At 41.2% G+C, this 13,234-nt stretch overlaps 1 protein-coding gene across 3 annotated transcripts in view; it reads right to left on the bottom strand.

Annotated features, from left to right (window-relative positions):
* Nucleotides 1-12,734, bottom strand: part of PAIP1 (poly(A) binding protein interacting protein 1) — a 29,538-nt gene extending 16,804 nt beyond the window's left edge. The window contains exons 1-4 of one of the 3 annotated variants that reach the window (XM_007461745.1): nt 12,656-12,734; nt 11,162-11,331; nt 4,582-4,767; nt 1,105-1,217 (exon numbers count right to left, since the gene is read on the bottom strand). In XM_007461745.1, coding sequence (XP_007461807.1) covers nt 1,105-1,217; nt 4,582-4,767; nt 11,162-11,260 — 398 coding nt within the window. In that variant the 5' untranslated portion in view covers nt 11,261-11,331; nt 12,656-12,734. Of the gene's footprint in view, nt 1-1,104; nt 1,218-4,581; nt 4,768-11,161; nt 11,332-11,918; nt 12,436-12,655 lie in introns of those variants that run through there. The other 2 variants (XM_007461743.1, XM_007461744.1) reach the window with 2 other exon arrangements.
* Nucleotides 12,735-13,234: the final 500 nt, after the last annotated feature.

Here is a 13,234-nt window from a genome sequence, read left to right as displayed (position 1 = left end):
CCTACATTAGCTCATTAATTCAATGTCATCCCAAAACATAAATAAATAACAACATTTGTTATTTATGTGTAATTTCACATGCTGCTTCTAAAGTTCAGAGAAAATAAGCATGCAAGAATAGCAAAGAACACTACATACACACACACACACACACACACACACTCACACACACACACACAAACGAATGGGGAACTAACTAGACTAGTATGAAAAAATGAGAGTTTTTTTAATAGCCTGGTAATAAAACAGGAAGAGAACAAGTAATGAATGGAATAGAATGAAAGTCCAGAATCAATGCAAATATAAGGATGTAGTGTGATAAAGGCAGCAGTTCTAATAAGGAATGGATCATTCAAAAAAGTGGTATGGGAAAAATTGGTTAAACATGTGGCAATAAATGAAATTAGATCCTTACTCAAGCCAAAAGTACTAAAAAATATGTAAAGTGACCATTTTTAAGATCTTGGAAAAGGAAAAGGCCTTTCTAGGCACAAAACCAAAGGCAGAGACCATCATAAGAAAAAGGCATATATATGACTATAAACTTAATACTATACAAATAAGAATGGTCTGCCCTTGGACTTCCCCAGTGGCGCAGCGGTTAAGAATCCACCTGCCAGGCTTCCCTGGTGGTGCAGTGGTTAAGAATCCACCTGCCAATGCAGGGTACACGGGTTTGAGCCCTGGTCCAGGAAGATCCCACATGTCACGGAGCAACTAAGCCTGTGCACCACAACTACTGAGCCTGTGCTCTAGAGCCTGCAAGCCACAACTACTGAGCCCATGAGCTGCAACTACTGAAGCCTGCGTGCCTAGAGCCCGTGCTCCACAACAAGAGAAGCCACTGCAATGAGAAGCCCGCTCACCACAACGAACAGTAGCCCCTGCTCACTGCAACTCGAGAAAGCCGGCGTGCGGCAACGAAGACCCAATGCAGCCAAAAATAAATAAATAAATAAATTTTAAAAAGAAAGAAAAAAAAAGAATGGTTGCCCTATTCTCCCCTGCAACTTTCTATAAAGAACAGTCTTTAGCAAAGAAGAATGGTCAAATTCTAGTACATTTAGAAGTAGTTTTCCTTTGATTTCATATATACACACTAACCTTTGAAGAAGCAATTGGCGGAAGTTGCCACTCTGTGGGCTAATTGTCAGATGATGGGACAGGTAATTACAGAGGCGAGCTCCCATGTAAGAGAAATTTGGGATAGATGTGGCCTTTCAAAAAGAAAAAAGTTTTATATGACACAGACACATCAAGTTATTAATGCAAACACTTAACAGCAATATTCTAAAGAGGAAAAACATTCCTGCCCCAAAAACTGTACAGAAAAATGTACAAGTCATTTGTAATTGTTAGGCATAAGGATATTAACTCTCCCTCCCAACCTTACACCAAGAACCAGAATAAGTACAAAGAAAAACATTAAGGTAAGCTCTCCCCACCATTCACCCGAGGTTAGCAGAAAGCAAAGAGATAAATCTCTTTACACCAACTAATTTTTGCACAAAATATGTACATGTACCCAGTTGCATAGTGCCAATTATGAAGTATATTTGCCAAACTAATGATCTGTGGCATTTCTCAGGAATAGGATGGCACCAACTTTGGCATCTAGCAGTCCAGAACAAGAATCCCAGGCCTGTTTTGTGACCCTGGATATCTCTAAACCTCCCTGACCTTCAGTTTCTTGATTCCTAAAGAGGTAATTAATGGTACCTGATGCAAAAGGTTAACACTTCAACAACACTCCAAACACTTGGGGTAATAAAAGAGGAAATCAAAAGAAATAAGCTATTTTTAATAAGAAGACAGTGGAAAAACACTGAGTATCAAAGACTGTGTGACATAGCCAAAGAAGTAGTCAGGAAGTTTAATTTTCACTGCAGTTTTTAAAGAACAGTAGAACACACACATTAAGAGGTTAAGGGACTTGGCCAATCTCACAAAGGTAGTAGTTTACCAGAGTCTAGATCTAACAAATGGCCTGATGCCCCTCCAATCCTATGTTGGGTCTAGTTACTCATGTGCAACCTTAGACAAGTCATTTAACCTCTGTTAAGCTATGTATAAAATGGGGATAAGAGTAATACCTTGCAACCACTGAGGATTAAATGAGTTAACTACAGGTCAAGTATTCAGCATCGCCTGGCAGGGAGTAAGTACTTTATAGTTAGAACTTTTTACTTCTAATTATTTCCTTGCTCACACAGGACCCTGTACATTTCTCAGCAAGGAAGAAAGACTGATTTCTCCTGACATTCATGTATGTGTATCTGGTACCCCAAAAGACTTGAAATTCAAAATTTATACTTTTCCCATTATTGGCATTGCCTGTTTTCCTTTACTTTTAAAATTTAAAGTAAATTTAAAGACAACAAGGCTGGTCATTAAAGTTTCCTGCTTCCCTGCTATACCTCAATTTTACTTCCATAGACAACCACTTTCAATTCTTTCAGCTGAAAAGGTTTTAACCTCCATATCTCCATGTTCCATGATTTGAGTTTAGCCATTTCTTACTAGCTCCCCACGAAGGAAGATGAGCATTTACTTTTCACCCTGTTTAACCTTACTTTATTCCACTACGGTATAACTGTAGATACACCGTGATTTTTTAAATTAGTTTTGTGTTTCCCTTTACAGCTGTACCATGTATTATGCTGATTTCTCCTCTCTTGCACAACCTTGTTTTCCCTAGACTTAATTTCTTCTACCTTTTAAATATATTTCTCACTGACTTCTCATTAGTTTGTTCTTCTTAATAACTTCAAACATAAGGGAGTGTGCTCATCTTAGCAGGGAAGTCTTTCCTAGAGCATTCTGCCCGATTCCAGTGAAGCCTTGTACCTCTAGGCCTACTATGTGCATGGCTACTATCTTGGGATCTCCCTTCACCATCTGGATGATTCACTTAGCCTCTCCTGTAAAATTCCCTGTTTCCTAGTTCCCATATCTTCATCCTTAAATCGTCCTTTTGGTGGAGTACCTCCTTCAATAACTTCAAGAAGGATTATGATAAAAATTCAAACTGGTTACTCAGTGCAAAAAGATCTAGACAGTCTAATTTTTTTAGATTTTCAAGCAATCTTTTTAGCCTCATTCCATCCTTATCTTAGAACCTTTATGGAGATTCTGCATCATAAATCAGGGCGATTCTCGACTTTCCCCACTGGCTTGGAATTCAACTTTTTAAAAAATCCGCCAGGTCAGTTACCACTCACCCATCTGCGTTTTAGTCTCCAAAATGGGTACTTCTATCTCCTTTTGCCATATAAGTCCTTAAGGGCTTTTGGTATTCTAAAATCCCCACACTGTCATTTTATAGTACTATTTGGTGAGGAATCAAAATTGAATATGTACGTTTAATCTGTTTTTTTTTTTTTACTGTTGGTAAATCTATATCACTGACCATAGAATGGTAGAACTTAAAATAATACTAAGTACATATTTGAAGCATTGGCTTTGAGACAATCACAGAAATTGTAGTTTGTTAGGTTAGAGCCTTTCTAACCAACCCTGGTATAATACGAGCATTATAAGAACTATAATAATGTAATTCTGATATAAGAACTATAATCAAGCAGCCTATTGAAGAGCTGAAACTAAATAGAGCCAGAAAAGCAAAAAGAAAAAAGTAAAATTCTTCCATTTTCTTATCTAATATTCCTTTTTAATCCATTTAGATGGCAAAAGTGGGAACCAGGACAAATAGAGCAGATCTAGCTTCCTAAAACCTCAGGCATTTTCAGAAATCTAAGAGTTGGCCAGGTAATACTGGGGTCCAGTACAAACTGGAAAAGTAGTCAAATGAAACACTAGGTAGGATTAAGAAAACACACAAAAAAACAACCTGCTATCATAAGTCACCCTTACATATATTCCAAGTTTGAGCTGCTCTTTCAGCAATGACTGAAACAGAAATATAACCTTTGGTGGTGTTTATCTCCTACTCTGTTTTTGGCTAGTCTCCTCACTGACCTTAAATTTGTCTTCAAAATTGAGTGTTGTCTATTTTTCCCCCTTAAAATAGCATTAATGTGTCAATGACCAATATGCTAGAATTAAAACTAAACTTTGTGTGAACAACCTAGACTGACATTAGATTTTTTTTTAAAGGAATTGAGATGTAAATCCTTGAAAATTTTAAAGACAAGCAGAAATGTTAAGACTCAAATCAAGGTGTTTTGTGGTCTTTTTTTTTTTTAAATAAAGAATCATTTATGGGCAAAAAAGTTCTCCCATGACTTTTTTTCCTCCCCTACTCCAATAATGGCAGATCCTTATAAAACAGGGGTTTGGAAAAAAGGCATGATACTCATGTCCTCAGAAGTGTCCAAAGCTCCTTCCAACTGCCTGTATAGAGCCTTGGCTACACAGGAAAATTTGCAGTCTGGCTCTAGTCCTGGACCCCTAACTACAGAAATTCTGTACAACAGAGACTTAAAAGCTCTCATGAACCATAAAGAGTCAAGGAGTGTGGAGGCTGGTGAACACGTACCTGGCCCCCATCAAGGAGCAGCCACCACCTTCGGGCATCAAGGAAGCTATCCGGTGATTGCCCCATGCTATTAGCCAACCTACCTGTTGATAGATGAGTTCCACAAGTTCTTGCAAAGCATCATCCGTTGTAACCCAGCCATTCAGTGTCTCTGCAAACTGTTCAATTTCAGTTTCAAAACTGCCAGGCTGCTCTGTAAGATGATTCAAAAAATCCTGAACATATTCTGACAAAGTGGGATAATCCTCACAACCATCCTCATAGGATTCCTATAGATCAAAAGGTTAAAAAAAAAAATTAATCCATGCAACTGGCTAAAACAAACATGAAGCAGCTTTGAGTTGGGATGTCTCTAGCTCAAATTATATTTTTAAGAATCCTTAACCTGATAAAATGTGTTATTTTCTTCAAAAAGTTAAGTCCACTTCTTCCTTGCCCAATAGCCAAAATGTTATAATAGAAGGGCTTCATCTCGCTGGGTAGAGAATTGTCTTCTCATATCTGGTAGATTTACAAGATGGCTGAGAAATAAAGTTTAAACCAACATTTCATTATAATACCAAGATCAAAATTAAGATTTATAGATACAATAAGATCCAGGATTTGTTTCAAAATGGGACCAGAGATATAGAAACAAGAATGGCCACCTGTAGCTAACTATTGAGGCCATGGGCATTCATTATACCATTCTCTATCCTTGTAGACATTTGACAATTTCTATATTGAAAAAAGAAGTTTGTCATCTGTCAATCCCCAAGGACATGGAAATAAATATATAGTTAAATGACTATAAAATATCATAGTGTACAGTGGTAGGAGACTTGCTATTTCCAAGTTTCCAGCCAATCTTGATAGTAGCAACAGTTTCCAATTAATATCTATCACTATCACCGCAATGTTCATAGCAACATTATTTACAATAGCCAAGGTACAGAAGCAACCTAAATGCCCATCGACAGATGAATGGATAAAGAAGATGTGGTACTTATACACAACGGAATATTACTCAGTCATAAAAAAGAAAGAAATAATGCTATTTGCAGCAACATGGATGGACCTAGAGATTATCATACTAAGTGAAGTCAGTCAGAGAAAGACAAAGATCATATGATATCACTTACATGTGGAATCTAAAAAAATGACACAAATGAACTTATTTACAAAATAGAAATGGAGTCACAGATGTAGAAAACAAACTTATGGCTACCAGGGAGGAAAGGAGGGAGAAGGGATAAACTGGGAGAATGGGACTGACATATACACACTACTATATATAAAACAGATAACTAATAAGGATCTACTGTATAGCAAAAGGAACTCTACTCAATACTCTGTAATGACCTATATGGGAAAAGAATCTAAAAAAGAGTGGATATATGTATAACTGATTCACTTTGCTGAAACTAACACAACATTGTAAATTAACTATACTCCAATAAAAATTTTTTTTAAATATACCACTATCACCTTTAAGTAGTTCCCAACCTTTTAATTAAAAGAACACAGAACCATATTTTAGTATTATTTAATTTTTAGAGAGACTTACAGCCAATAAAAATTTCTGGGAAGACAGACAAGGGATAATAATAGTTACATCTGGAGTGAGGAAACATTTATGTTATAAATACAGACCCTTTATTATGAAATTGTGAAAGCAGTTAAGCATTATAAATGCATGTATATTAAATAATTACTTAATGTTAACCACAAACATGTAAATTTTACAATTAAAAACTCGTTTAAGTTTCTGATGTACAGTTCAGAGTTTTACAGATTTGTAGTATCCTACTATTAATGACAATGAAAAGCAGGAAGTCTACAGGTCCCAGTTGATGGTACTGATTTCCTAACTGTTCCTATCAAACGTCATTCATTGTGGTAAAATGCAGTTTAGAACACTGATTTCAGTCTTTTTTTTTTCCCCAAATAAGCATAACTCTTTTAAGAGAATTTGAAGTGTGAAAGTAAAAGAGGAAAGTAGAGCTGTTCTGAAAAAAGCTGAAAAGGGGATTCAGGGCCCGTTGTTTCAAGCAAAAAGGGAGACAGAGTATTCTGAACAGATGAGCACTCCAATGCGTTTGAATTAAAGCTTCTATTAGTTCTCTAGTACCAGATTTTTTAAAGTATACATTTCTTCAGTCTTCAATGTGAAGTCAAATGGCTTCCAAGCAGAGGAATATTTAAGTTTTATTTTTCTTAGAAAGAGTTCTGTGACAAGAGATTAGGAGGGACATCAACTAGAAAACTCACTTCCGAGGGGAGGTGGTACATATGGGGGGATAGGGGTATATGGGAACTCTCTGTACTCTCCAATCAGCTGTGCTGTGAATCTAAATCTGCTCTAAAAAATAGTCTATTAATTAAAAAAAACAAAAAAACAAAAACAACAACAAAAAAGAAAACTCACTTCCCAGTAGGTACTTTGAATACACTGTCAAGAGTGAGAACCTAATCCAAAGCAGTGGGGATAGAAGGAAATGATCACTTAGGTGGAATAGTCGAGACTATTTTAGTTAACTTGATTGAAAGCGGGCAAGAGTGTGAAAGAGGAAAGTGAGTCAATACACCACAAGCTTTTAGCCTGAGCAGCTAGTTAGAATATAAAAGTATAAGAAGAGGTTTGCAAAAGATAAATTCTTTTTCGTTCTTGAGTTTGAATGTGAGATCCTCAGAAGAGGTCAAGACAAATGGAAACACAAGCCTGGAGTTAAGAGGAAGAATTAGATTCCAGAGTTATCAACAGGCAGGTTGGTGATGGTCAGACTCTAGGGGATTCTAGTATCACTAAGGGAGGTATAAAACAGACAAAAGACAGAACCTCAGAGCCTGCAGTCTCAGGGAAGGAGGAATGGTCTCAAAGTTGGGAGGATGAAGTATTGCCACAGCAGCCAAAGGAAAAGGTAAATGAGGAGAGGTGTTCATAATAACGAACGCTACAGAATAATTTCATTGGTTAAAATCTGGGAGAATGATGGTTGCAGAGTCTTAGGAATCAGAACTATGCACACAGAGGAAAAAACTGAGAAAATTAGTATCTTAAATATTCAGTTTTTATAAAAAGGAGGAAATCCTGAAAGACTGAAAAGGTACCCTTGGCACCTAGAATAGGACCCACACTGGGAATTAAACCTTATAGATCATACTGTGGTCAACAAAGTCTATTTAGATGAGGTTTAAGAGGACGATAGATTTTAAAACCCAAACAACATCAGCATCTGTCACAAAAATAATATCAGTACAATTAAGAGGATCAGTCTGCAGAGGTTTGAACAGTCAGTGAGAAGTAAAGTAGTGCCAGCAGTGAATAATTTTTCATTTTGGAGAACATCACTATTGAAAGGCAGAAGAAAAACTGGGCAATAAGTTGACGGAGGATGTTCTTAGCAAAAGCTGGGATTTTTCTGTGCACATGGGGGTGGGGTGGGGGGGGGTTGTCTCTTAATAATGCTTTATCAACTCCTATGTAGAATTTTTGGTTCTCGTAAGTGAACCGTGATTAAATATTCAAGATGTAATGGCTTAGCTGAGAAGAAGCAATGGCCAGGAATAGATGGATACAGCAACTCATTGGTAAGAAGGCATGGTAAGCAGTAAAACTCTAGCAGTGGGATTAGAGGAAGGATTGAAGATAAAAGGGCTTGGAGTTTTAGAAGGGTTATGAAAGCACAGCTAAAGACTATCAGAAAAAATTTAAAAAGCATGCATTTCTTGAGAGCAGATACAGCTCAATGATACCAGGCAATAACTTCTCATGTGCGTAACAAAAGCAAACTCAAGGAATTTCTGGAAACCCAGCTAGGAGACCACTAGAATACAGGCTCTACAAAGACAAGAATTTTTGTCCATTTTATCCACTGCTGTATCCCCAGCCCTTGACTCGTGGTAAGCATTCGACTTTTTTTTATTTTATTTTATTTTAGGCTGCGTTGAGTCTTCATTGCCGCACGCAGGCTTTCCCTAGTTGCGGCAAGCGGGGATTAGAGCGGGGATTACTCTTCTTTGCAGTGCATGGGCTTCTCATTGTGGAGGCTTCTCTTTGTTTCCCAGCACGGGCTCTAGGCGCGCGGGCTTCAGTAGTTGTGGCTCACGGGCTCTGGAGCGCAGGCTCAGTAGTTGTGGCGCACGGGCTTAGTTGCTCCGCGGCATGTGGGATCTTCCTGGACCAGGGCTCAAACCCACATCCCCTGCATTGGCAGGCAGATTCTTAACCACTGTGCCACCAGGGAAGCCCTCAACTATTTCTTAATGAGTGAGTGACTTTGGATTACGGTTACTACAAGGAAAAGTTTCTCTCATAACCAGATTTTACCCTAAGACTCGGGAAAAACAAGGATTTTGCTGTTCTGTGACTAACTGGATTGAGAAAAACTCCTAGCTTTGACAGAGGGTAAAAGGGTAAGGCCCGAAAATATATCAGGGCAGGGCAAGCTTGACCGCCTACAGAATCCAGGTGGATTACAGGCAAATGAAGTAAGCCAGCGAGCAAATTAGAGCTTACACATTCTATATAAAGGGGCTGCCTCTATTCAGCTCCAGCCAACTCTGCTCTATCAAAACAGCAGTCCAGTATGGCCAGATCTTATGGATTTCAAGAGAAACCAAAAAATTCAGATTTGCGATATCTAATTTAAGTACTGGTAAATTATAAGGCCCCTTTTAAAAAAAACTCAGGGCCAAAAAAGACACACCTGCAGGGTACACGTGAGCCACAGGCTTCCAGTCTGCAATCTTTTCTGGCAAAATGAGTGCAGCAGGAGCTGAGGAGACCAAGGAGCGCCTAAAAGATGGTCGTGGCTCAAAGGAGGTAGACTAACATGGCTCAACACACTGCTCTCAGGAATCACTTGAACTATGTATAAAACTAGTTGGTAAAGAACTGCAAAAAAAAAATTGCATCCCTCCCACCATAAGATAGCCCAAATCAATAGGAAGACAAACAAATGAGGAACATTTGTGGTTCTTAAGGTAAGTATCCTTAAGAGTTATTCAACTACTCACAGCTCTCCAATGGTTCCTTTCTTCTCTAAGCCAAATACAGTTTTGGGGCAAGAATCCAGCTGCTCTCATTTCAACTTTACCTGATTGATGGCCCATTCCACCCCAAATCAATTGCTCTTCCTACTATGCCTATATTTTCCCCTCTCCAGCCCCAAAGTTCTTCTTAATGCAGTCTAAGATGCATGAAGTTTCTAAAATATGGAATAAAGCTTTCCCATGCTTTCTATCAAATATGAAAGTCAAGTCCCCCCATTATCGCCCCAAAAGTAACAAAAAAAGGTGTGCCACCATTAGTTGATCAGGTACATTCAAATTAAAAAACTAACACCCATCCACCAGAATGGCTAAACTTAAATAGCAAATACCTAGTGCTGACAAGGAATTAAAGCGACTGGAAACCAAACAGTACTCAACGCATACATTGGAACAGTCTCTTTGGAAAAATATTTGGCAGTCTCTACTAAAGCTGGCTACCTTAAGTCCCAACAACTCCACTCCTAGGTATATACCAAACAGAAACAAGGGTAAATGTCCGCCAAGGCATGGACAAGAATAGCAGCCCTAATCGTAAAAGCCCCAAACTGAAAGCTACCCAAATGCTCATCAACAGACAAATATTCACACAATGGAATGCTATGAGAATTAGTCACCTCCAATTACATGCTACAATATGGATTAATTTTGATACTGAATGAAAGAAAAATACATTTAAATGACTCCATTTATATGAACTTTGAACAGAGGCAAAACTATTGTTCAAGCAAAATAGCGGTTACCTTTGGAGAGCAGTAATGATTAGAAGGGGACAGAGCGGGCTTTGGGGTTGTTGATAACTTAATGTACACTATTCTGTATACTACATGTCAAAAAATGAAGACAGGAAAAATAGGACTTATGCTAAAGTATTATCATTTCTTCAATCCAGAATGGTCCCTGCCCTACTTATCTATAATTAATTGCTATGCATTTACATAGCACAACAAATTCCTTTCTATATATCCCAATCGTGCTTGGCGTTTTTTCCTGCCATTTAAGTGTGATCAATTTCTAAAATTCTTACATTATTGACAAAGATGACTCTGAAAGTTTAAAACACTTTATCAAAAGTTTAAAACACTTCATCAAAACTCCCTACATTTCTACACAACTGTTAATTAGAACCAGAAACACTTCTATTTTAACGTAAGAGCCCAGATGTGTATTTCTCAACATTCAAAAACCTACCTGAATTAGTCTGCAGCAAAACCACTGATAATTTACATTAAAGCTACCAATGAGTATTCAGCTGTCCTGCTAAAATCAAAACTTAACTTTGCCAGGCCACTATTCTATAGGTTGTCCATAAAGTCAGGACACAGACTTTAGTTTTATAGACTGATGTCCTTGACCACCTTAAATTTATTAGCCTAGAGATAGTCTATAGATGCTGGAAATACAGCAGTGAACAAAATAGACAAGATTGGCTACTCTCAAGCCTTCATTCTGATATCTTGAATATAATAACTAAAAAAATACATTCTTGAATCAATTTTGTTTCATGATTTCAATAAATTCATAAAATGTTTTATGTGTGGTACAGAAAGCACACCAGTATACTGATAAATGATGCAATAACCATATTATTCCAATAATATTAACCTAGGGTTGCAGTAAAAGTGTACTTACTGTATAATTAGAAGAATAACTTGATGGGTAAAATTCAGGGGCGTTCACGGACAGCTTAGACATTAACACAGGAGCTGCAACCACCTGGGGTTTAGCCATTGTTGACTCCGAATTCTGCCGTGGGCTATTATCCTGCGAACTAGGTGGAGCTCTCAGGGGCCTCGTTTGTTCTGAGAAAGGAAAAAAAAATCGGTGTTAGATGCGTTCATTCCCTTGTATAACAACTTACTGTACACTGAGAAGCCATCTGAGCAGGGATGGTTTTTAAATCAAACAAGAACCCTCACGAAATTTAAGGTTATCGCCAGGATACGCGCAGAGAGCCTACAAAAAGGAACAATAGACTTGCTTTAGCTCATTTATGAACAGACCTGCTTCCTGAATAAACACTTGAGGGCTTATTTTTCCTTTTTTCTTTCTTTTTAAAGTCGGTTAAAAAGCGATGGTTGCCCGCCTAAGGCCTCCCTCTCGGGGGCTGGGGAGGGGGAGGCGATTTTTACTTCCTCCCGGGACAACAGAACTCGGGAGACCGCGCACCGGACCCCTCCCCCAGCCCGGGCGCACAAAGGATTCCAGCGGCCACCTTCCAAACCCCGTTCCGGGCCCGTCCCCACCCCGTAACCACCGGGCCCCTCGGGGAATGCTTTCGGGGAACCGGGAGGAAAGAGGAGACAGAGCGCCGCCCTCGCGCGCGCGCGGACGGCCGTGGGGAAGCGTTTGGCCCAGGAGGACGGGGTCCCCTAGAGCGGCTCCGTACCTGGGAGCGCCCCGAGCCGGGGAGGCCTCTGGGGGCCGGCGGGGACCTCGCACTGGGCCCCTGGCGGCGGGGCCGTCCTGGGCTGGCGCAGCGGCGGCGGCTGCAGGAAGCCCGGGGCTTTGGGCTGCGGCGGCGGCGGGTGCCGCGGCCGCTCAGAAGGCCCAGCTCCGCTCGGGAAACCGCCGCCCTCAGGCCCGCCCCCTCCGCGGCCCAGGCCCAGGCCCCGGCTCCGGCCCCGACCAGCACCTGGGGCCCGATCGAAACCGTCCGACATGCTCCTCCTCCTCCTCCTGCGGGGGCCACCGCCGCTGCGCTCGGAAGAGGACGCCGGGAGAGGCGTCGCAGGCCGGCTCTCGCCGCCGAGCTCACTGGGGCCTCATTGAGGAGGAGGGCGGCGGGCCCCTGCTCGGCTCCTCCGCGCTTCGGCGGAGCGGACGGCAGCTTGAGCACCCAAAGCCGCCGCACCGGAGCGCCTGGCCCCCACGGCTACCCTCCGCTTTCTGATTTTCCCCCAAAATCCAGCTCCCCCGCCTTCTGCGCGTCGGGGGCGAAGGCGGGTCACAGCGGCCCCCCGCGGCCCGGAGGCCCCGTTCGCGGCGGGCCGGCAGCCGCGGTCCTGCAGGCCGCCGGGAGAGGGGCAGCTAGACCGCTGGACAGCCCTGCTCGCCTCGGGCCAGGCGAGGGCATGTCGGGCGAGGGGCGAGGGCATATCGGTTCCCGGGGCCGGGCTCGCTTACCCCTGGCGGGCCCGGCCTACACGAGGTTCTATGGAGAGAAGTCAGACACCGACGGTTGATGCCAGGAAAATAAAAATACGCGGGGAGGGGGCGTGGAGCCAGAGCCAGGGTTCGCGGACGCGCACCTCCGTGGGCGCGCAGGTGTGTTCAATGACCCGGCGCCGGCGAGACCGGAGGACTGGTCTGGAAGGGAGCTCTGGAAGCTGCTTTGCCACCTGCTACGTTAGCTACGGGGAGGGGAGTAGGAACAGAATAAAAAATGCCCCCCACCCCGGCCCATCTCAATTCACTGTAGATATTTATCACAGTACGTCACACTGTGACCAAGCTTTTCTCTCTTCCCTTTTCTCTTCCCCTCCAGAAATTTTAAGAAAATACCCTCCTTTTCATCTTTTACCAGTGCTGTCCAATCAAAATATAATGCGAACCACAAATGCAAGCCACTTATGTAATTATAAATTTTCTAGAAGGCACATTACGCGAGTGAAAAGAAACAGGTGAAATTAATTTTCATAATATAGTTTACTTAACCCAGTAGATCCCAAATGGTATCATTCCAACATGTAATTAACATAAAGA

This window comes from Lipotes vexillifer, unplaced genomic scaffold (genome assembly GCF_000442215.2).
Source record: "Lipotes vexillifer unplaced genomic scaffold, Lipotes_vexillifer_v1.1 scaffold1361, whole genome shotgun sequence".
NCBI lineage: Eukaryota > Metazoa > Chordata > Mammalia > Artiodactyla > Lipotidae > Lipotes > Lipotes vexillifer.
Note: the sequence above shows the minus strand (reverse complement) of the source record. Positions and strands in the feature narration are given on the sequence as shown.